This window comes from Furipterus horrens, unplaced genomic scaffold (genome assembly GCF_987537825.1).
Source record: "Furipterus horrens unplaced genomic scaffold, mFurHor1.1.pri manual_scaffold_3, whole genome shotgun sequence".
NCBI classification, from domain to species: domain Eukaryota; kingdom Metazoa; phylum Chordata; class Mammalia; order Chiroptera; family Furipteridae; genus Furipterus; species Furipterus horrens.
Genome location: NW_028327173.1, coordinates 126,702,206 through 126,726,082, shown reverse-complemented (window position 1 = coordinate 126,726,082; position 23,877 = coordinate 126,702,206). Strand labels below are relative to the sequence as shown.

At 40.4% G+C, this 23,877-nt stretch overlaps 1 protein-coding gene across 2 annotated transcripts in view; it reads left to right on the top strand.

The window, feature by feature from the left end:
• NPAS3 (neuronal PAS domain protein 3) overlaps nucleotides 1-23,877 on the top strand; it is an 893,587-nt gene that overhangs the window by 822,624 nt on the left and 47,086 nt on the right. For both annotated transcript variants that reach the window (XM_090271856.1, XM_090271857.1), the window contains one exon: nucleotides 8,847-8,965. In XM_090271856.1, coding sequence (XP_090127982.1) covers nucleotides 8,847-8,965 — 119 coding nt within the window. The remainder of the gene's footprint in view (nucleotides 1-8,846; nucleotides 8,966-23,877) is intronic.

Here is a 23,877-nt window from a genome sequence, read left to right as displayed (position 1 = left end):
GGGATATAATTCAGCCATAAAAAGGAATGAAATCTTGCCCTTTACCACAACACAGGTGGACCTAGAGGGTATTATGCTGAATGAAGTAAGTCAGACAGAGAAAGACAAATACCATATGATTTCACTTAGATGTGGAATCTTAAAAAAAATAAAATAAAATAGAAATGGATTTATAAATATAGAGAACAAGGTGAGGAGGGGAGTAAAGGGGATGGGAATAATTTTTTTCTAAAGCAGATTATGCCTTCAATACATACACATACACACACACACAGCCTCCTATCTAACCTGCACTAGTGCAGAAGAGGTCTGTTTTAATCATTAATAAATCCAACACATTTTTAAAAGCTCAAAGGGCAACATTTCTAGAATTTCTTTGTCACTAGTTCATATCTATCCAAATAATAGTTTTCTGTGAAGCCTTTTACCAATCTGAAAGCAAAAGTTGCAACACGAATGGTGAGCGTGGAGGTATATATGGTATCTTCACCCAGATATCCACATGTCTTAGTCCCCCCCTCAAACACCATCTCATCACAGAGGTCCCTATGACGCTCAAGCAAGATGTGGCCCTGGTCTCTCTCTAGCCCCTAACTCTGTGTTGCTCTTCTTTACAGCATTAACCACTACCAGAAATTGTTATATAGTCTTCCCTCCTCCCAAATGCAAGCACTGATATAAATGGCCCCAGCTCATTATACTCAATAAGTATTTAAATACCTGAACAAAGACGAAATGAGCTAGAATAAAACATGTGCTTACATATGCTATTTAAAATACTCATATTGTCTTTGAGGGTCATGTGCTGGGTCAGGGCAAGAAGTTCCAGGAACAGGCAGAAGATCAGCCTTTAAAAACTTGCAAGATGGGCTCTCATGTGGAGAGTGATACTTTGTGTATTGGTGATTTGAATCACGGCCTTATTTTCCACCCTGGGTGGCATAACTATTTCTCATCACATGGCATCATGGCAGTTAGAGAGCTTTAAAGCATTGAAAAGGTAGAAAGCATATATGTGTGTGTGCAAGTGCCTCTATAACCGAGCTCCTCTGTATAACTCCTTTTTCAACTATAGCATGTCGACAACATCTGCGCCAGAGCTGGGGATTTGGCCCGAATGCCACGAAAACCAGCATGGCAGCTCACCTCGGTACTGGCAACTGGTCACTGCCCCATGGATAGGCTGCACAGAAGACCCGTGTATATAAAGCAGTATATTAAAGTAAACTTACAAAAGCAAAGAGCAATCACTGCAACCATAATTTTTTCCTCCTCTTTGGGATTCTAATTTTAAAAGCATTAAAGAAGACAGCTGCTCATGCTGTGATATGCGCTAAACAGCCTGAAGGATGGAAAAAATATATTTGTAGCTCATAATAACTATTGACCTTTCTGATATACAATGTTCTCTGTGTTAGCTACTCAGTTCTATCAACAGTGAAGATTGAACATGACTTTTTAATAGAAAACATGGGGTTTCAAGCTGCCTTCACAAAGGTGTTTATGTATTGTTATTTTGTTTCATACTACAGAGACCATGCCTGATGCCCTTTGTCTGACATCAGGTTTGTTGTTTAAAAAAAAGAAAAGAAAGGAAGGGAATAAAAGAAGGAAACAGAAAAGGAAAACAAGTCTCAATGTTACTGAGTATGTTTTATATGAGGAATTGGCTTGTAACCACGTTATAGCCATGATGGAAGCATCGCCGCACTCGGTCCCATACGCAATCTCGGTAATGGAATCCAAGCGGCGTCCCAGGAGGACATGCTATATTTTTTTCCCAGAACAGATCCCTCAAGTGGCAATATTTAAAGGGTGTCTCCAAGACGATTTAAAACACCCCCTTACAGTATTCCTATGGCATGTTCTTTGGAGTGCACAGCCTGCTGCAGAAGGGATCACTTTACATGTCATGTACTCTCAGAGGCTGTCTTTACAATCCCCAGTGTTTCCCCTTGAACTTTCCTGTTGCTCAGGAGTTGTGTATAGAAACACCAACTGGTAACAGCTTGACTCTGACTCTGTGTATATTTCCCCAGAGTGGTACCATCCAAACACCAACTGCAGAGCAGCAGGTGGCAGCTGAACACTCTTCTCTCCCTCAGGGAACAGCCGCACCAAGTAGTGACCCCTGCAAGGTGCAGGAAACCTGAAAGGCAACCTTATGCATTAAGATTTTCATCCAAGGCAGGTGGATGTTGCCAGGAAGCTTGTGCTGACAGGTGGCAGGGGTTGGCAGATTATATTCTGTTATTTGTTTCTGGTGGATTATTTTTAATGTTACTTTGAAAGAAGTTTATTACATCACTATTGAACCACAATTATTTTCACACCTATGCGCTCGAATTTCAGTTAATGATCCACAAGTTTCTAAACAAAGCTGAAGACTCACCACTGAGTGGGAAGAGTAAATCAGCCCTAATGAGAATAAGTAAAGTCGGCTTTTCCATGGTGCTCCAGAGAAGGCACAAAAGCAGATAGAGGCTGATTGCTGAGCCAGAGCGGAATGGCTGGCACATCATTGCATGATGCCCAAAGTGGGGGAAACCCTGTGTCCACAGAAAATGGGGACACTGCCTCACCACCAAAGGCTGAAGAGCCGTTACCCACTTCACAGTTGCCCTGCCACATGGTAGAGGACAGACCTGTGGAACAAAAACCAACTCTCAGAAGACAGAGGAGAAAGTATCCTCTGATTCTGGTGAGGGAATCGGGCCAGTCCTCTTTTAACTACCAAACCCACTGGTCCATGACTCTGAAAAGAACACTTTGCAGAAAATGCTTCCTTAGAGATGATGGCAAGGAGATGATGTAATGATTCCCTTTCCAAAAAAAAAAAAACTTCCTTGGACAGTATGTTTGGTATAAAAAAATAGTGGATGTCAAGTAAATAATTCTCCTTAAAAGAAATTATCTGAGTGTTACTTTATTCAACATGCAGACGGGGTACCTGCTTATGTAAAACACAATCCTAGACACTCAGTGAGCAGGCTCAGGAGGCTGGAGAAGGGGAAAGAACAGATACAAAGACAAGCAGGAGACAAGCAAGACAGCAGGCCTGCCTTTCAAGATCTCATAATCATGTAGATGACACTATTGGTAGTACATTTTCAAAGTTGCACATTTTAAAAAATCAACTGAAAACTCAAGCCCTGCTTACAAAAGTCAGCATTGCAGGTAGTTTTCCTTACATACTAGAGTTCTCCAGGTACTGACCCAGTGCGCAACACATTCCTTCCCCCTATCACATGAGTCTTACGCACATACATGGTTGTCACATATCAAAACAAGGTTATGATTTTTCCAAAGAGTTTCTACATGGATGCTATATTAGTAATTAGCCCAACTGATGACAGCTTTAAAAAAATAACAAAGCCATCTCACACAGTTTCTACAGGTGAGGAATCCAGTAGCAGCCTATGAGTAGTCCCCACTCACAATCTCACATGAGGTTTCGATGGAGATGTCCGTCAGAGCACTGTCATCTGAGGGCTTGGCTGGGGCAGGAGGGTCCACTTCTAAGCTCACTCATGTGACTGTTAGAAGGAAGCCGCAGTTCCTCACTGCACTGACCTCTCCACAGGGCTGCTCAAGTGTCCTCACAGCGTGGCAGCTGGCTTCCATCCAAGTGCATGACCCAAGAGAGAGCAACAAGGAAGCCACGCTCCCTGCTATGATGAGTCATACACTGCCAGTTCTACCATGCACTGCTGGGCAGACGTCACCAAGTCTAGCTGCACGTGAGGGTGAGGAAGGAGGCTCCACCTTTTGGAAGGAGGAGTATTGAAGAATTTGTGGCATTTTAAAATTAGTACAAAGGTCATCCTAGATAAACATAAAGCCCACCAGGACAATCTGTGTGAGAAAAGATTTGTTTTTACCATGCTTGGCCTTCCATTGGGAAATTAAGTTAAAAAGATCTCATTAAAGTAACATTTAATGAATATTAGTTAATACATTAAATAACATATTTAACATATCAAATATTACATGTATGTTATGTATAATCTTAGCTGTGGGTACAAGGCGCCATGCTAGGTGATCAAAGTTAGACAGACCTGTCTCAACCCTGCAGCCCTGGGCTACCTAGCATGAGGGATAAAATGAGAATATAAATAACTCTAAGAACAGTATACATGGGCAACATCTTGACCTTTGGAGTCAGGCAAACATGTGTCATGCCTGTGTGCTCTGTCACTATCTGGCCAACTTGGACAACATACTGGCTCTTTCTATATAATAGTAATAAATACCTGACATTTGTATCAGTCAATGTGGGCTAAGTTATGTTGCAGTAAAAAAAAAAAAAAATTCCCAAATTAAAGCAAAGATTTATTTTGGGGGGATGGCTGAGCAGTCACCGTAACAGATGAAAAAATTAAGCAGCATCTCATGACTGTTTGTCTCGAAAATTCCACTGAAAGTGGCACATGACTTGCTCACCTCTCATTGGCCACAGAGGTTCACATGACTGTGCCTACTTTCCAAGTGGCCAAGGAAGTTCAGGAAAACTTTTGTAAGAAAACAACTTGTCATATACTTGACACATACTCATTCTAAAGTCCCAAAATGAAACGGCTTGGCTTTATCACGATGACTCCAAAACGAACCAACATCTCCTCCCGTGTCTGGTGAAAGTCATTTTGGTAATTTGTACTTTAGTTTGTCCTGGGTGCTAACTTTGTATCTTAATGACTTACCCCCAATTCCACTTCTCCTTTAAAAGGAAAAATACTTTGTTCACAACATTTTCTCAAAACTTAATTTTTCTTTCCCTGGCCAGGTGGCTCAGTTGGTTGGAGCATCATCCTGCACAATGCCGTCAGGGCACATGCCTAGGTTGCAGGTTCAGTTCCAAGTCAGGGCACATGTGGGAGGCAACTGATCGATGTTTCTCCCCCACATTGATGTTTCTCTCTCTCCTTTCCTCTCTATCTCTAAAATCTATAAACATATCCTTGGGTGAGGTTTCTTTGTTTAACTTTTTCTAAATTTTTTCTTTTTTCTGTCTGATACATCATTATTTGGTGGCAGCTAGAGGGGTCTGACTCTAGAATTGTGCTGAAAACACTTGGAGTGCCTATAAAGAAAGGCCTTCTTTATGCTTTGAGCCCATGCACTTGCAGAGACCCTGGAGAGGTTACTGGAAGTGTTTAGAATAAACCTGGCCTAGGATTGGCCAGGGAGACCTGGACTGTCCTCAGCCACACCCTCTGTCCCCACCTCCCGCCCACCCCCCCTCGTGCCCCTACATAGCAATAAGGAAGCAGCAACTCCAAAACCGGTTAGAGGATCATAAACAGATGTGGAATAGCACCAATATTCTTTCACACTATGGCATCATTGGCTAACATAAAAATTATTACAACTTTTGCTGTAAATTGTTCTGTAAATTTTACAAATATGCAAAAACTGACATTACAAGAGCTGAGATACTTTAGACTTATTAAAAAGTTGAGGCCTTTGACATTCAGCAAGAGAATCTATTTTTTCATCTACCTTTGAGTTGTGTGGGTCTTATTTTTGTTTTTGTTTGTCAGCTCCTTGTTTATAATTCATAGGTCAAAACTGGCCACATCTGAGCTTTGACCACTTCATCTGGCTTTACCCATAAATTTCTCCTATGTCTCAGGCAGCAGATATAACTTCTCTGAATCCCAGATTTCTGATCAGACCATGCAGCAATCATGGCCTGCCTCAAAAAAGTTGACATAAAAGCCTTTGAGATCTAGAAAGCATTCTAGAACGCTTCTCTGACATAGACCGGTTCCCACTGTCTTTATATAGCACCAGCCCTATGGATACTTTTCTCATTGCTCCACCCTCTGTCCACACTCCCCCCAACTCACACATACACATATGCACACACAGGCCTCTGGCACATCATCAGCACGACGCTGCCTTGGCTCTCTCCCAACAGCACCTTTCTGAAAATCCCACTTCTCGCCTGAGGCCCTTAGAAAGCTTCTCCTCTCACGTGGCTCCTCTCCTCTGTCACATGCAGATAATACGCCATTGTACACGAGAGGCACCTTTGTCAGAGCTGGGATAACCAGAGCATACCTGCTAGCCCTTGAGGAAACATGCCATGGAGTGTGTGTGCCTGAAAGCGTGTGTTCCGCGTTCCTTGGATAGCGACAGCATGGCACACTGCTTCCGCCCCTTCCTCAGAACTAGGAAGTCGTGTGGAATCAAAAGAGAAATCTTCAGCAGAAATCAAACCTTTTTCTAAGTTGCCCCTGCTTGTTCTCCTCAACCCCTCTATACCTCACACTCTTGAAATAAGAGCTTGAGAACCAGTTTAGATTTTAAACCTCAGCTTCAATGGCGCAAAACTTGACCTTAGTGTTCCTCTCACACCAGTCAGCCAGGGTTGAATTAACACTCCACTGTGTGTTTAGACAATTATTGGTGTAACACACATGGGTGATGGGGTGTTGTATTCACTGCCTCAGTCGGGGCACGATGCAATGTTCTGCCTGCACAGCTCATGCAAAGCTCTATCCCGCATTTCGTCATTCAGCAGGAAGCATCTCGAATGGGCTCACCATGTGTTTTACTGTGCAGTTCTACACACTGAACACAATACTAATTTCTAATGATGCCTAAATTACTCATTCTTCTGCAGATAGGTGGTTCCTTTCTTCCTGGGGTAGGGTATCCAGGACCCAACCCCTAAAACATATTTCACCTTTCTGGGATGTTTCATTTGTCCTCGACTCTTGCAAACACGATCTTGCTTAACAGAGCTGAATTTTTAAGGCTGAGTGTGTGGTGTGGACTCTGACGGCAGCACGTTAGTTCAAGTCTCTGAGGATCAGTGCCAATAAATGCGAGAGGGACACAGTAGATTGCTGTACTTTTCCATCTCCACCAGGATGAAAAACTGCTCTAAATTAAGTCTAACCTTAAATGTATAATCTGTCCTTGGGAAGGGGAAAAAAAAAAGGATATAGCATCTTCAAGCTCTCAGCATCCCTTACGAGAAAAAATTGGTTCTAAGGGTCTCTGATCTTGTGTTTTAGTAAAATAGAACTGCACGGCTGACTGACAGTTTTGATCTAAAGCATTTACGTTTAAGTTTTGATCTCTCTGCTTTTGATTAAAACTAATGAGCTCATTTAATTCAAAATGGGAATCTCTGATAAGAGAAATAAGGTTGATGTGATTGGATTAGAGGGGCAAATTAAACTCTTAGAGCAGAAGTTTGTGCTTATATAGTGTATTAAAAAGCTGTTGGCGTATTATGGCATGTTAGATGATGAGAAAAATTTCATAGTAATTCATATTTAATCAGAAGAAATGAAAGTACTAAATATAACATGGCTCTGCTTTTCCCTCGAGTGATAAAAAGCTGTACATTTAAAATGACATCAGATCCATTCTCTCTAAAAAAGAAAAGAAAATCTTAAGAGAGACACATAAGAAAAGGACACTTGTCAGCGCTTCCATCACCCCAGAATAGAAATGCCATAAATATAGGAAAATATAGTCACATTAAGACAGGATGATACCAGAAAGGCCCCAGACCTCCAATAGCAAGGTTCCTCTTATTATAGTAGCTCTCATTCTTCTTTCATCTGAGCATCAAGTTTAGTATTAAAAAAACAGAGGTTTCTTTTCCTTAGAAATACATAGAATACATTTCATAACTTAAATTTTAAATGTTTGTTTTGCCTGTGTTTTGTTTTCATAACTATTTTCACATACTATGTATTAATTCTTAAACCTTCACCCCCACCCCAGAGAATATCACTGTTCTTTTAAAAATATCAGAATAAGGGCTGCTCAAAAGAAATCCTGTTTGTTGTTGAAACTTTTGTTTTGTTTTAGAATAAGAAAAATGTTCATAGTACTATTTTAGTAGAATAAAATTAAAGTACTTATCAGGCTTAAAAACCCAAAAATTAATTTTTTGCAGGAAAAAAACTTAAATTTATATAATACCTTAGAAGTTTTATTTTTAAAAAATTAGATTTATCTTGCCCTCTAGCTTTTTGAATAAAGGCATTTTTAGATCAGCAAGACCGCAAACTACCTTTTTAAGTTTCCTAAGTAAAAATGTATTCTACTTAGTCTAAAAATAGGTAAAGCAAGAGAGTATCTTGCTAAAGAGAGGAGACGATTATTTTCTCAGAAACAAAAAAGTGAAAACACAGAGACAACATGTTGTCCTGTTTGAACAAAGGCAGGGACAAGCTGTCCTAGTGACAGGAAGGTATATCGATATTGTCAGCAGCTTCTGTTTGTTTCTGTCTGTCTGTCCCATTCTTGGCCCTCTATCTTGAGTCAATTGAGAAGACTTCATGCTTCTTATTCCCCACAATGAAGAAAACCAAGTCAAGAGGGCACGAGTAATGACCTTGATGGTTTTGTGGTTCTCAGAAACCCTACTAGGCAAATGATACAAGACAGGATTCACAGGGAGAACAAAGAGCAAGCCCCCCTTACCCTTCCTCAGAAGTGTCTCTGCCTGAGTCTGAGTTAATCCCATAAATCTAGAGGTTTTCCTTTTTCATGACAGTTCTCTCCATGTGTGCCGGCCAAGCCTCAAGATGTGCTGTCATTACTTACTATCAGACCTCTTTCACAGAGCTGCTGGAAGTTAAAATGCCCGAAAAGTTCTTGCTAGAAACTGGAGTGGAGTTACTTTGGGTACATTAATTTTTCCTTTTTATTTTCTGCAAAGTAAACATTTCCTAAACGAGGTAAATTGATTACTTGGCTCTTAGCACCCATCAGTCATTTATTTTTAGTGAACTCAAGGATTGCACCTGAGCAGGAGCTGTGAGGGGCTGTGCAGAGATCTAAATCGTCTGTGTGTGTATGTGTTTTTGTATCTTCAGTGGAGTCAACCAGCCCCAGTCTGCTAACCACTGACAACACCCTTGAGCGTTCCTTTTTCATCCGAATGAAATCTACTCTGACCAAACGCGGCGTGCACATCAAATCATCAGGATACAAGGTAAGCTGGGTTCTGGGAGGGGAAATAGTTCTGTCTTAGTCAATCCTGGATCACTTGCATTGAGTTTCCCAGCTGTTTTGTCTATATAATTAACACATGTGAACTTGAGCAGCCCATAGGGTTCTTAGCTATCTTCCTGTCTCAAGGTAGGGACTTCATTACACCTGTCTCATTTCAAACACTGCTGCTACACCAAATGCCTCAACATTGAGTCTTGTCTTAAAACACTTGTTACTAATGCATCAGTGGCTTCAGTACATGCTAGAAATTCACTTTGTTGGAGAAGGTGAACCAAATTTATTTCAATCCTTAAAGTGAGTGTTCTAGAATTGCTACTCATAAGAATTACACTTCTCCCACTTAACCCTTCAAAATTCCCCTTTCGCTTTAGAGAAAGACTATCCATTTTAATAGCATCTTGGTCACTGAAATCCATACATGTAAATAAGAAAATCACTTTGGACATCAGAAATCTTAATTCTGAGATTACAATTATTGAACAGTCATACCTTAACAGACATAGAATACTCAGTATATAGAATATATGTTCCACACAACAACAAAGACCAAGTCTGGAGTCGTAATCTACATAATTATATCATTATAAGGTTAAGGATATAAAACCCTTCTAACCTCGGGAAATTCCAGCATTTTAGTTACTATAGCAACATAAGTTAAGACCTATGAAATTTATGAAATGCCTTTGGCAACGTGAATCATATCAGTTTTCCAACACACTTAGCAATCTGTCAAACAATATTTACTATTTGTAGGAGAACAAAAGGAAATAGAAGGTACTGTAGATGTGGCCAGGATGACCTTTCCCTGTTGTAGAGTTTAGAGCTTCTGATAGCTAAGCTCTGTAGGGTGACCACTGTGAAACATGGTAACAGTCATTATCATCAGGTCTTAAAAACTTTTGTAAGTCATCGAGAGATAACAGCTGCATAAAAGTCAGAGTCGGCACATCATTTGACATTAATTCTTCAGAGAAAAAAGAAAGGAGGTGGGGGGTCAGGCCCTTCCATGAACCACCTTGAGCTTAGCCATCCTCATCTGAAAGGTACACGTGAAGCAGCCTTAACCTTGAACAGGGTCCAGAGCAAAGCAGAGGACATGGGTGCTCTGCCTGTTGTAGCTTCCCCCTACAGAGACCTGTTACAAAGGAATATATTGGAGGGAAAAAAAAAAAAAACAGACTCTACCCTCAGGACCATTTTGTATTTTCCTACCTCACTGAACACAATACCTTTATTAGGTGTTACTGTGGAGCATTAGCAAGTTTGGATATCTCTAGGTAAACTATGGGTTTAAGGATTATCTTCACTTGAATGCAAGAAAAATGCATTCTTTGCATTCCAGCTCTCAGGAGCTGTAGGGCCTGCTTTCAAGGATTACTTTTCTGTCTGTCAGCATTTGTTCCTCACCTTCAGTGGTTTTTCCTGATTGGAAGGGGCATATCCCAGGAACGAAGGTGGTAGGACAGGTGAGGTATAGTTTGGAAAAGCACTATTGTAATGCAACATCATAAGATAATTTGATATTCTGAAAAACAATATATATATATATATATATAACTTTCACATGACAAACTAGAGATATTAAAGCTCTGTAAAATTTTGGATCTGCCCAAAAGTGGGATACATGGGTAAAAAAATAATATAGGTAAGTAGTTTCAGTTTCAATCTAGGCAAGAAACCTAGTAGCTTGTTTGTTTAGCCACAGGGACACCTCAGTACTGTTTTTGCAACATGACCTGAAATTGGGCAAGCTAAGTTTTTAAAATATTAATACAATATAACATTCGTTCATTTATTCATTCAACAAATATTATTTGAGCTCCTATTGTGGAGCCTGTTCTAGATCCTGGAGACCCAGCACTAAACAATAAAAAGTCCCTGCTTTCAAGGTGTTACATTCTAACGCGGTAAACAGACGATAACAAGTGAATACAGAAAGAAGGTGATTTCAGAGAGTGATGGCAGCAAAATTAACAATAGCTAACATTATGCACACTACAGTATGCTGGGCAGGCACAGTGTACATGTGTTAGCCCTCCTCACAATGGTAGAATCATTGCTTTCATTTTCCAAATGAAGAAATTAAGGCTACAGAGCTTAATGGTATACCCAATGTCAGAGGTTGAAGAGACAGGGCTAGGGTTTGAACTGCGGCTTCTGGCTCCACACCCCATGCACTTAACCCCTAGGCTACACTATTACACCGATGGTGAACCAAAGGGGTGACTGATAGGGACCACTTTAGGTAAAAGGGTCACAGATGGTCTCCCTGAGGAGGTGACATGTCACCTATGAGTGGTGAATGAGAAGCGGCCACCAGGAAAACATATTGAAGTAAAGTGTTTCTGGAGCTCCTCGAGTTTAGGATTAAAGACACTGTGCAATAAGAAGGGGCCTTTGAGAAAGTTAAAAAGGACAACCTTGAATGTCCAGGATTGGAAAAGGTTTAGGAACTATTCTCATTTCTGTCAAGCCATACATGCTAAAATGATCACACTCCTCTGATACCACCCTGTCAGTACGTCTTTCTCAAGATACCATAGAAGTCTCCCTCCAACGCCTTATCACCTCCCCAGAACTGCTAACACGAGAGGTGATTCAGCCCAGCTTTCCTTTCAGCCCAGTTCCCCCAGTAAGATGAGTCATCTGGAAGACCTGGCTCTTCCACTCCTCTTCCCTCCACCATGAACTTCTTTTGTTAATGAACCTTGTCTGAAAGTTCATGGAAGAACTGTGAGACCCCATAACATGACACAGCGGAAAACATGCCCATTTATCTGTTCATTCCCAGTAAATAAATCTAACAGCTTATAAAACACTCAAATAAAACTGGTCATCATGCCACCACCACACAATCGTCGGCAGCCGTCCGTCTCGAGAGACGATGGTGTAGCTTCTTAAGAGTCTATCTGCACCGCCGAGAATGGTTGTGCAGTCCGACTCGGGAGTGACACGGTATCTGTCTCCTCCCGTGTTGAATCGACATCTTGCGATGACGCTGGAGTGTCCTCTCCAGTGAAGCTGAAGCTACAGAGCCTGAGCAGGGTGATATGGAGGGTCTGCTGTTGCCCATGCAGCAGACCCCCCCTCTCTTCGCAGCTGAAGGATCCAAGGGAAAGACGGAGTCAATACAGCTTGGCTTCAGGGGCGCCGCAGGAGTTGCCGGTGTTGACTACAACGTCAAACCGCCTTAGGGACTCCGGCTCCGGATTTTCTGTCGGGGTTTACTCCCTTAGCCTTTCCCCTGAAGAGGTATGCCGCAAGGCAGCGGAGGTTTTTTGGAATCAGAGTTTTCCTTCTCTGATGTGCCCTGACTGGAAGATCGAACCAGCGACACTTAGCTCGCAGGCCGACGCTCAATCCACTGAGCCAAACCAGCCAGGGGTACCACCACACAATAAACAGAAATTAAAAGAAACAACGATGATAATTTCCCCACACTCCCAATATTCCCCCTAATTTACTACCATCATGTGCTTCTTTCTTTTTCCTTAGTTAAAGTTCCAAGATGTTAAGTCTTGCTCAGGGCAGGTCCTTATGTTTCTCTCAATATTTTTCCAGAACCTTGGCACATGGACTTTTCTGACCTTCTCCATCATTTATCTGCCACTTTCTTTGGTGCGTCATTGTCACTGACAGTGATTGTAACAAAAGTACTACTGATTAGCTCTGTGGCAGACACTATACCAAACACTTTACATTTATTTTAGCTAATCTGAAGATTATTTAAAGACTTTTTCTGTGCCAGGCATTGTCCAAACTTTATATTCTATCATTATACCCATTTTGCAGGTGGTAAAACTGAGGCTACAATAGGTTCAGCACTTTGCTGGTGCTCAAACACTCTTCAGTAGCTACTGAGGAGTCAGGATTGATCCAGGCAGCTAGGCTCCAGAGTTTGTCTTCTTCACCCCTCAGCTTTACTGCTCAACAGAGCAAGTCCAAAGAAGGGCCCAGTGTGAATTGGATTTCAACATATGAAAAACTAATCAAAGCTTTTAAAAGAAAAACCTGTTGCCTGATGAAGACTTGCCCTTTGTGGCCCAGCCTCCCCCACAGCACTAGTTTACAGAGATTTGCAGAGATCTACCTTCCTTTCCTGGGACTATAAGCCCACTCAGCTACCTGTGACCAGAAATTCTAGCCAAGAAGTGCCCATCCCCATCGGGATCAGCTCATCCAGGCAGAGAACATAATCTAAATTGCTGTTGCTTCCATGCCCCAGTCCTCAGGAAATCTGCCCCATCTCCAGTGAAGCTTCCCAGCTGTGAGCTGACATTGCTTGTCTCTGTCTTCATTTGGTTTGAAATCCACAGTAGCACCATTATCTGGACCAGCCACTTTTTATGCCTCGGGGGCTTCCTTGATGTTTAGGTCTTGCGGGCCACATATCTTAGCATAACATAGCTGTCCTTTAAATTGCATTGCATCAATATTCTGCCTTCTTGATGAGGTCTAGGTCTGGGGGACCTTACTAGGTACAGCACAGAGGGTAAAAGGAGATATATAATCAGGGAAATTAGAGAAGTGAAGACTAATTGGGTTGCATCCTTAGCTTATGTCTTTGAAGGATAGTTTCCTTTGGCATGAGACTGCCAGTTTTCCAATCTGCTCTTAAATGCCCACCAGTACCACTGTTATTTCTGGAGTATGTACCCAATCAGATCATGATGTCCTACCTAACTAATGGCATGGGAGAGCCTCCTGGATTGTGAAACACTGGCAAAGAGAAAAGCTCTGTCATGTTCGATAATGCTGAGACTGTCTCTGAACTCTGCAGAGACAAAACTCTTCAAGTGTCAAGGGTTCCTGGTACGACACATATGAACAGGCTACTAGGGAACTTGGAGGAACTCCAGATTCTTAGAAATAAACAGCACCCCCCGATCTGAGGTGATCTGGGTATGAATGTGCCTATAGCCAAGTGTTGAACTGAATGATTTCTGAAATCCATCCAGCCTCCTTATAATATAAAGAGTCCTAAAGTATAAGTAATAGAGAAAATAATGTGTAGGTTCACTAGTTTATTAGGACTGCTGATATACCCCAGCTTTAAGACTATCTAAACATGAAGTAACAAAAGCAATTGTCCTTTCCTTTCTCACTTTGTCCTCCCATTTATGCATTTAATGTTAATGCACAGTGAAGTCTCATTGCAAAAGACATCAATTTCTAGATTGCAAAACTACAAAACTAAGATTTACATTTTGATCCCTTCATGCAGATAGATAATCTGAAAAGGTATTTCTCGGGAAATATTGTATAAAAATTATACCTAATATTTTTGTTATATCTGTTATTTTTGGTGGTACATGGTCCTCCTTTTCTTCCTGTTCACTTAGGTGTGCAACAGAGTTGCATCGCTAGGTTTCCCAATGTCAAAATCATGGCCAAGTACATTTTAAAGTTGAAGGTTTTTCATAGGCAAACATATTCTTGACTGAATGTGCATACTGACAAGTTTCAAGATTTACACTACAAGGGAATTATTACTTACTAGTTCAATGATCTGGAATTTTAGCTCTTGGTTTAATTTTTTAATAAAACCCACAATACACAATTGAGTTCACAGTACACAATGTCAACCCCTCCTTCTTGATCCCCTCTCACTGTAATGCGCTGCCAAAATGGGTTGAATCCGCCTGCTTCTATTTTTGTTCCTCCAGTTTAATATCTTTTACTGGATCTACTATGAGAAATTCCCAAATTACCTCCCAGAAAATTTTACTTCTCTGCTCTATCCTGCAAGCTGCTCTCTGGAATATCTTTCCAAAGGCTCAGCAATCCTTTTCTTCTCTGCTCTGAAGTCATCAATGATCATAGAGTCCATGTATTCAGGAATCTGGCTCTAGTCTACCTTGCGACTACCACACCTCCATTGTTCTTTCCTGGAACCGTAAATACTGGTGCTCTAGGAAAGTCCATCCAATCATCTTTCCTAAAGTAAGTTTGCATTGTCACACTGCTATGCCTTTGACCATGCTGTTTTCTTTTCCTAAAATGCTTTTCTGCCGCACTTCCACAGGGAAATATCTTAACCAATATGGCACCATGCAGATGCCACTTTTTAATTTTCATCACACACACACACACACACACACACACACACACACACCGCCGCCAGCCTCAATTTTCTCACCTGTAAAATGAGACTATTAGCAGTATATAACCCAAAGAATTTTCCTAGGCATCAAATGAGATAACACAGGCCCAGCTAAGCTTCTTCTCTTCATTTTATGAAGCACTTTCATATAATTTTACATGAATCTCACAATAGTCTTTTAGGTAATTGCACCTAGTTTCCCAATTTTGAAGACAAGTAAAAGTAAGGCACAGAAATATGAATTGATTTGTCTAAGGTCGTCAATGGTGAATAGCAAAACAGAGAGCTATCCAGATCCTCTGATTTCAAATGTCTTCTTTGCAATATACTAAATTGGATACTGAGTGCATTCTTATTCCGCTTTCTTCCCTCAGCACCTAGCACAGTGTGCTGCATGTAGCTGCCACTCAGTAAATGTTGGTTGAATTGAATTGCATGTTCTCTTTTTTTCTGAGATACCAATGAAAAAAGGTTGACGATACCCAACTCTCTAATGTGCCGCTAGCAACCCAGCTGGTTGGCATCAGTGTCTTTTAGCTGGGATCACTAAAATAGCCACAGACCCAAATGACTATACCATGACGTGGCCCTCATTCCAGCCTCCTGCCTGCCAGGGTAGCATTCAGCTTCACCAGTGCCTTCAAAAAACCAGAGGGCACCACATCCACAACACTTTTTTTTGAGTCATTGAGGATTCCTTCCAGAAAATGAAAAATTGAGTCATTTTAACATCACTTATTCACCGTGACCTCTAATTGGTGTCTGGAGATTACTGTTTTCCTTCTAGTAATTTATCTTCCAATAATTTTTTTTTCTGGATATTAGCATTTTAAGGTTCTAACTTTCTGACAATTAGGACTATATTTGCTGATATCCTGCCTTCTGGCACAGTGCCATTTCTCAAAGATTGCTGAAAATATGTGAAGTGTTATAAGAAGGCTAGTTCTTTCTTTGCCTAGGAGGGCAACTGTATGCAGTGAGTTTTAATTTCACCAGAGAAGTGTAGCTTGGAGGTGTGCCCAGCACTAATATAGGGGCAATGTGGTGGTGGTTTTTCCTCTGGGGGTCTCGAAGAGTATACCATAAACTTATCAATTAGAGGCCTCTTCTCCTCCTAGATAGGTGTGGACAGGCTAGATGCCATCTGGATGTTTCTTCCAACCTGAGATTCAGAGATGTTCCAGGGGTCTGGACATAGCAGTTTTCTCCTGAAGCCTTTCCTCACTGCAGCTGTGTGTTGTCTTGAAATGATGACTACAGTGTTCCAAGCTGCACAAAATGCAACTGTCTTGTCAAATCAATAGATGAATTTTCAGAAACGAAAAATTCTGTCACCCCATTCAGGCTTTCTAAGACCATACATTTATTCCTTTTCAATCAACCCAGACACTCAGAGTAAATTGAAGGAGAAAAAGTTTTCCAGGGTAGAACTTAGAGGCAGAGGTTAGTGTGATGAAAAATGCAAATAGAGGAGAGAACCAATGAAATCAAAATTTTAAAATCCTATTATCATTTTTTAGTCCCTGTTCACCTCCGTACAATTGTCCATTACAACGTAGTTTCCAGTGTCATTTTAAATACAACTGACATTGTTTCTGATCTTAAAGAACTTATTTCCCATTACCAAGGCATGACAGTAGTTCTACCCTGGGATATGTCATTTCTGCTGGGACTAATCAGCTAGCTATTTTACCAACTAGCAGCATAATCACTAGCCATTCTGGGAAGTGTCGGTAAATTCCAAGTATGTCAGTGACTGCAGCCCAAGTATGTCGCTAACTTAACAGGTACTTAATTTTTTATTATACAGATTTTAGAAAGAAGGTAGGAGAAGTGACAGCATCCTGCCTGTGACTAATGCTAGAGCTTTACAGGTTGAGTTTATGAGTCTTTAAGAGTAATGAAAGTGATGGTCTCTTTAAAGATGGCATCATTGGTGCAAAAATTAACAGTTCTTTCTGTACATGATGTGTTAACTACTGCCCTTCAAAACTGCCATTAATGTCTCTGTAAATCTATTCTCAATCTGATAGATTTTACAATATAATCTCTCTACTATGAGACTTTGGCCTATTAAAAAGAGTTTTGAAAGAAAAATAAACAAACTTAAGAGCTAAGAAGTAAACACAAGTACAGTTCAGCATGGTTTTAGGCCCAGCAGTCTGATGTTCTGAGATGCCCTAATGACAGCTGCAAAGGTCCATCATTTCTATTTCTCTAAAATGATCTCCTCATCCGGTGGTCTGAAGTAGCAGTTATTTAACTCTTCACAGACTTCAGAGGCTCCCAGATAGATCGCTGTGTTTGACTCAATGACCTCAAAACTACTCCACTGAAGAGCAATTAAGCACACAGGCATGCTGTCACACAGCCGAGGACTCGGGCTTAATCCTGCCATTCCTGGCTCTATGACTTTAAGTTAGCATCTACTTCTTCTCTTGTAAAATGGGCATACCAATAGGGCCTCCTTCATAAGGCTATTGTGAACTAAAGTGAGGTAATGTAGATAATGCCTCTCCCACAATGAAAATGCAATATATGTCCATATGTGAAGTTTCATGTTTATGGAACTTGTATCATGATGCTTAAGTGTCCTGAACATTGATTTGATTATAAGAGACAAAATATGACTGACATATATCATCTGCCCCTTTAACAAAAGGAACACCTACGAAATGATTTTCTTTGGCATTGAGTTAGCATCAGCACAAGACTCAAATTGCCCTTTAATACAGAAAATGAAATAGGGACAGGGCCAATTTAGTGTTGTTGATCTCTGGAATAAATGGAGCTTCTAGGATCCAGTAGCTTACAAGGCTCCACAGTTTGGTAAAAGCATCTACATACACCCAAAACAACCCTCTGGGGAAGGTAAACTACCACTGCAGCATGAATACAACTGCATCTCAGCGCTACCCCACGATTCTCCAGAGGGGATCCTGTTGACTAACTCCAAGTAAGTGAGAAGAGCCAGGATTCTGGAGCTCGTATTGTCTTGTATAGGGAATTCCTGGGGACAAGGAAATCACCACGTCTTTCCCATCTCTCTGTGAATGTCCTTCACCGTCAGACTAGAAGAATGGCCTCATTGCAAAATGCTTTGAGTTACAAGAATACTCTTATTTAAATGAAAGACTCATCTCTATAATTAATTCTTAATCCTCTGTAGTAATAGTCAAGGGAGAGGCTTTGGAGTGCTGCCTTGACTGTGTGTGTGCACATGTGTGTGTTTAATCTGAACTATAAGTGGGCAATAAGTCTCTCTATGTTGTCATGTTGGAAACCTCACCTTCAGCTCATTGTTGGCAATGATCTCCAGAAACAATCCATATAAGGTATCATTAGGCAGGTAGTAGATTTATACTTCCCTTTCACCAGGGATTTTATAGCTGCTTTTTTTCTCTCTGGAGTATGTCCTTAGATAAACCCATCGTTGACATTCATTCAGATTTCTGCTCAAGCATCACCTCCCTCACCACCCCATCTGAAATAACTCAGCAGACCCTCTGCGTCTCCATTACCTGCTTTATCCTGCTGCCTTTTGTTCTTCATAGCACTTGGCATCTTGACATTATTTCATAATTTATCTGTATATAGTTTGTCTCCTCTACCACAGTATAAGCTGAAGTGCCTATAATAGTTTGAGATACATAGTGGAAATTCAATAAATATCTGTTTAAAAAAATAAGTAAATTTATAAATATTGGAAATCATTTGTGCTAAAGCCAAAACATATTTCCTCCTTGGATCAGTATTCCAGTTCCTTTAAAGGAAATTTAGAGATGAGAATATGTAGCCACTAAATTATATATTTTAAGTTTCCAGGCTCTATTGCTAGTAAGATAAATTGATGTTTCCTTTCTTTTCCTTTTAAAAAGTCTGCGCTGATTGCTGACACATTCTATGACCTTTTTTTCATGCTATCATACTCAGTTTTTTTAAAAAATCAACATGTATTTAACTTGTCCCCCACTTTCACCCAGTTCTGGTGGCTAGAGCTCTGGAAGCACAACCCAGAGTTCCTTGATTATTACTTGGTGGTTGTGAAAATATTTACTAGTCCTCAACAGCCCCTTGTCAAATGTCCTTCAAACTCATGACTCCCTGGAAAAGCCGTGAAAACAGAGTGGCTTCATAGGGGCGCACCTGGCAAGGAAACCACAAAATTTCGTGCTCTTGCCAGCACGCTGCTGCTTCCTTGCCATGCAGCCTTGGACAAGAAGCCCTATGATTCTGGGCGTCTGTTTCAGTGATACAAGCCAAGTGCGCTAAGTCCTTCCTTAACGTCAATAGATTCCACAGCCAATTTTATCATCAACTACTTGATACAAACAAGTTCCTATGTCATCTCATCATCATTAATGTTATAATGAAACAACATAACAAAACAACATTGAACAAATGTTATTCAAGGACCTACAGTATGCAATAGACTTGATTTCAGTGTTCTTTTTCACCTGAGAGCTGAGATTACATCCTCTTTAGCTCCACTCTCTACCTTGGGGTGAAAGCCTCTTGGGGACATTCAGGCTGGAATGAAATAGAGGATCTGCCTCATCAGGAGGAGCCCCTGACTCTTGGGGAGACAGAGGTTAGAGCCTGCCAGGCAGTTCCAGTGAAGGCTGCCCAGAGTTACCAAGATCTGCCTATTGCCTCGTGCCAGTGCAGGTTTGAGAACCTGAAATATTATAGGAAACATTTCACCACAAGGGAGAAGAGATTTGGGGATTTGATCATTCTTAGGGAGGGCTCAGTGAAATTTTGGACCTTGTCCTATGTAGATTAGAATCTGAGAAATGAATCTAGATCCTCAATTAAGGGCCAAGGGCAAATGCTGATTGAGAGTAATTCTCTGTCGCCTTATGTCATGAGCAGTGACAAATTTTTTTCCTCACTTTAACACCATATGTACTCACCTCTCTTTTTATGTCACAAACATACAACATCATGTTCTTATTAAACTTATCAATCTTCCCATTTATTTATTTATTTATTTGTAGTTGGCTTATTGGTGAACACCTTTATAAGTGTTGTCTGTAATGATTTTAAGTTTCCACTTAAAGGGAACTGCAATTTATAATCTGCCTGGAATAACCCTTGAGGTAGTTGAGTCCTGGGTAAATGTTCTTTTAAATTTTTTTTTTATTGACTGATTGATTTTAGAGAGAAGGGAAGGGAAGTTGAAGGAAGAGGGGAGAAAAGGGGGGGAGGAAGGGAGGGATAGAGAGAGAGAATTAATTTGTTGTTCCACTTATTTATGTATTAATTGGTTGCTTCTTATATGTACCCTGACCATCAGACCTGCAACCTTGGCTTATCAGGAAAACTCTCTAACCAACTGAGCCACCCAACACTGAATGGAATTAACAATATTATAATTGTCAAACTCCTCCAAGAGAGGTATCATAGAATGTAAAACATTCTTACTCTTGAATTGTTATTTTATTAGAAACTACTGTCTTCTCTATAGAATATGTATTTTCTCTCTTTCCACTGGAAAGATCTGGAGAGTGATACAGTTTGCCTGTAGACCCCTAGTAGCCAGATTCCAAGCACGTTGGCAGTGGAGAAATGTTAAGTTCTTTGCACATTATCTCTGAGACACAGAAGTGATGAGGTCCAGTGCCTCGATGTTCTCCAGCACTCAGAGAGCCTTGGGTCAGTCACAGTGAATTAGAACCCAGAAGTCAATGGATTGACAGCAAGCCAGTCAGTCCGTGATGAGAGAGTAAAGCCCAGAACCAGCAGGTCATGGTGTCACTGTCCCATGGAGGACTGACAGAACACTGAACCTCGAGAGGCCCCTTGTCAGACTTTCTCCTAGGATAGCAGTTTTACCCTTGGAGAAAGCATCAGTGGAAGTGTCCCACAAGAGCCATGACACATTTCGTCCCCAAAGAATCCCTTCCCTTCATACATAAATCTTTCCTCCTTATCCCTGCCATCCAGTACTAAAACCTTTAAAAGGACAGCTCTGCTAGTGAAAATTCACAGGCACCTGCTGTTGATTTCCTTCCTGCTTAGAATAATTTTTACACAGCTGTGATATCACAGAGTGACTCTGTTCAAAGTACCAAACAGTGAGGCTCAAACAAGAAGGGCAACAACAGTGTTTGGGTTATAATGATGTCAGCTATTCCTCTTTCTTTACGGCATCATTAGTAATCTGTCATTCTAATAATAATAATTCCCTTTTGACATCATGGAGGTGAGGAGAAATCATCACTGACATCACAAATGAGGTGATATTTCAGCAGAATTATTTCACTGAAGATAAAATGGAAAGCTTTATTACTCCCCATGCCTTTCAAGAAAGCTGAACAAGGCATATGCTGACCCTGGAGCTTATCTACTTCCGTTCCTTCCAGACTGATCTGAAATAACTAATTTTAATTGTTCCAACTAGAGTTTCAGATCGTGCTTTTCCCCCAAAGCTTTGCTTCGTCAGATCATAATAAACTGGGAAATCAAAAGAAAAAAGTCCAGTGTAACCCACATGATCTATAATTTTCATTCTTCAGCATCACCTTTTGTTCAGAGTATTTAGGAATTGATTTCACTCAATCATGAAGTCAATACTGATTGTGTACCTGTTGTGTATTACACACTCTGCTGGGTACTAGGAAGACAAAGATGGATAAAACCAAGTCCTTGGTCCAGAGAACAGAGTCTAGACTTAGGCAGGTACACAAAGGAATGACAATGAGACAATGTGATGGATCCTATAAAGGTGACATGTTCCAAGAGCCATGGGATGCAATAAATAATTCTGTCTGGTGGAAGAGGGGGGGTTCTCAGATACAGCATCATCTTAGCCAGACATTAGGGAAGGAAACGCTATGCAGAGGGAGCAGTATCAGCAAAGAGATGAAGGCATCAAGTGCATTGAGCAGAAAGAAATCTGTTTCCTAAGGGAATCGGGGGTAAAGCCATCTAACCTGACTAAGCAAATGAAGTTGGAGCTGGAGTCTTTTTTTAGTGCAGTACCAGCCCAATGGGCTGATAGCTTTCAGGGTAACAGGGTGAAGACTAAGATCATTATGTTCTAACAAAACTTCTTGTATTCATTTTTTTTTAGAGATTACTATTTTCTAACAAGGAGACCAAGAAGGCTGTTCTCAGCCTACAGGGTGAAAAAATAAATAAGTCGATTTAAGTAAATCATTGGATACTTCCTTTTGAAATTTTCTCAACTTATTTTTCCTTCCACCATTCTGGCCTACCTGAGTACAGGGATTTTTTTTTCCCCACTGAATCTTAGATGCTGGTATAAAATAGACATTCTGAAAAAAAAAGTATGACTTTCCTAGAGCCAGTAACTCAAAAACAAAACCAAAATCATTACACATTGAAATCTTCAATTGTGAATGAATCAGAAATGGCAAGCATCACACAGACCTCAGTCACCCAGGTCCCATCAGGACACTGTTAGGTGTCTGAATTCTTGAGAATGCCTGGGTGTTTGGAACAATGTAAGCACAGCTTACATTTCAGGCAGCCGAAGGTTCCCCTTAGATTGACCATTTAGTAAAACTCCTGGCTTTAAGGATATGTAATGACTTTTTTCTCACTAAAAAAAAAAAAAAAAAAAAAATTAGTTGTTCTTCAACTCATTTTACTTCTAATTCTAATTGTTTCTTCAGCCCTTCTACTAATTGTTGCAACTTATAAACAGTGTTATCTGAGCACCCAATCCCTTTGTTCCAATAAGATCTGTGCATGTCAGATCAGTTACAGTTCCTCCACAATTAAAGAACTGCTGTCAAATTAGCAGTAACCAATGACCTAAAATCTGAGTTATAACCATGCAGGGTACTCAATATGTTAACCGATATTTAAAAATAATATACAGTATATCGCAAGTAGATGTTCAATATGAGCAAATTTTCTCCCTTTCTCTCTCCTTCCACCCAGAAAATATCAATTTATATAACAAATGAAAAGAAGAACATTTATTTTTCTCTATTTTTACATAGTCTGCATTTATCTTTCTACCAAAGATAATGCAAAACTTTGGTGCTTTGTGTTGCACATCATTAGCTGAGTTGCTTTTTATCTGCTTGATTTTATTTATTTGTTCTTTCTCAAACATCTTTTTTTCTTCAAATAATCAATGTTTTCAATTGCTCTCAAATGCATCTACTTCTACCATCACACAGCTAGTGTAACCCCGTGGAGTACACTTCCCAACCATGCGAGAGCCATTTAAGAGTAGATCTTTTTGTTTAAGTCAGCTCTCAGGGTAGAAGGGAAATCACACCCCTAGCTTGCTCTCGACTTTTTCATTACCAGTTACAGAAGCTAAAAAAAAAAAAGAACTGGACAAAAATAGACTTGGGTATATGTTTGGTTTCTTTGCATGCAGTAAAGCATCACAAAGCCCGTGCACAATAAACAAACATGCATTATGGGTTGTTTTCAGTCACTTTATAGACATATGTATTCATAAATTTTGATACGGTAGTAAGAAGCCGACTTTGATGGGACCCAACTCACAGACGAGCTTTCGATCGCTAGAGCAACCACAGTCTAACTTTATGTTGACAATTTATCAGCTCTTCTCTGTCAAGGAAAATTGTTTTTTAGTGCTTGCCTATTAGCAATCACATGCATAATATGAAATTGAGTTTTGGGGAGGACGGCCTGCCATCTGTCTTTCTGATTTTTTTTTTCAGTGTTTCACGCTCAAGTTCAACTCTCTGTGTATCAGAATGCTGTAAAACAGGATTCACCCATAATATGGGCACTTAGCAAGAGAAATGGGCCAGATACCAATGTAATCTTATAAC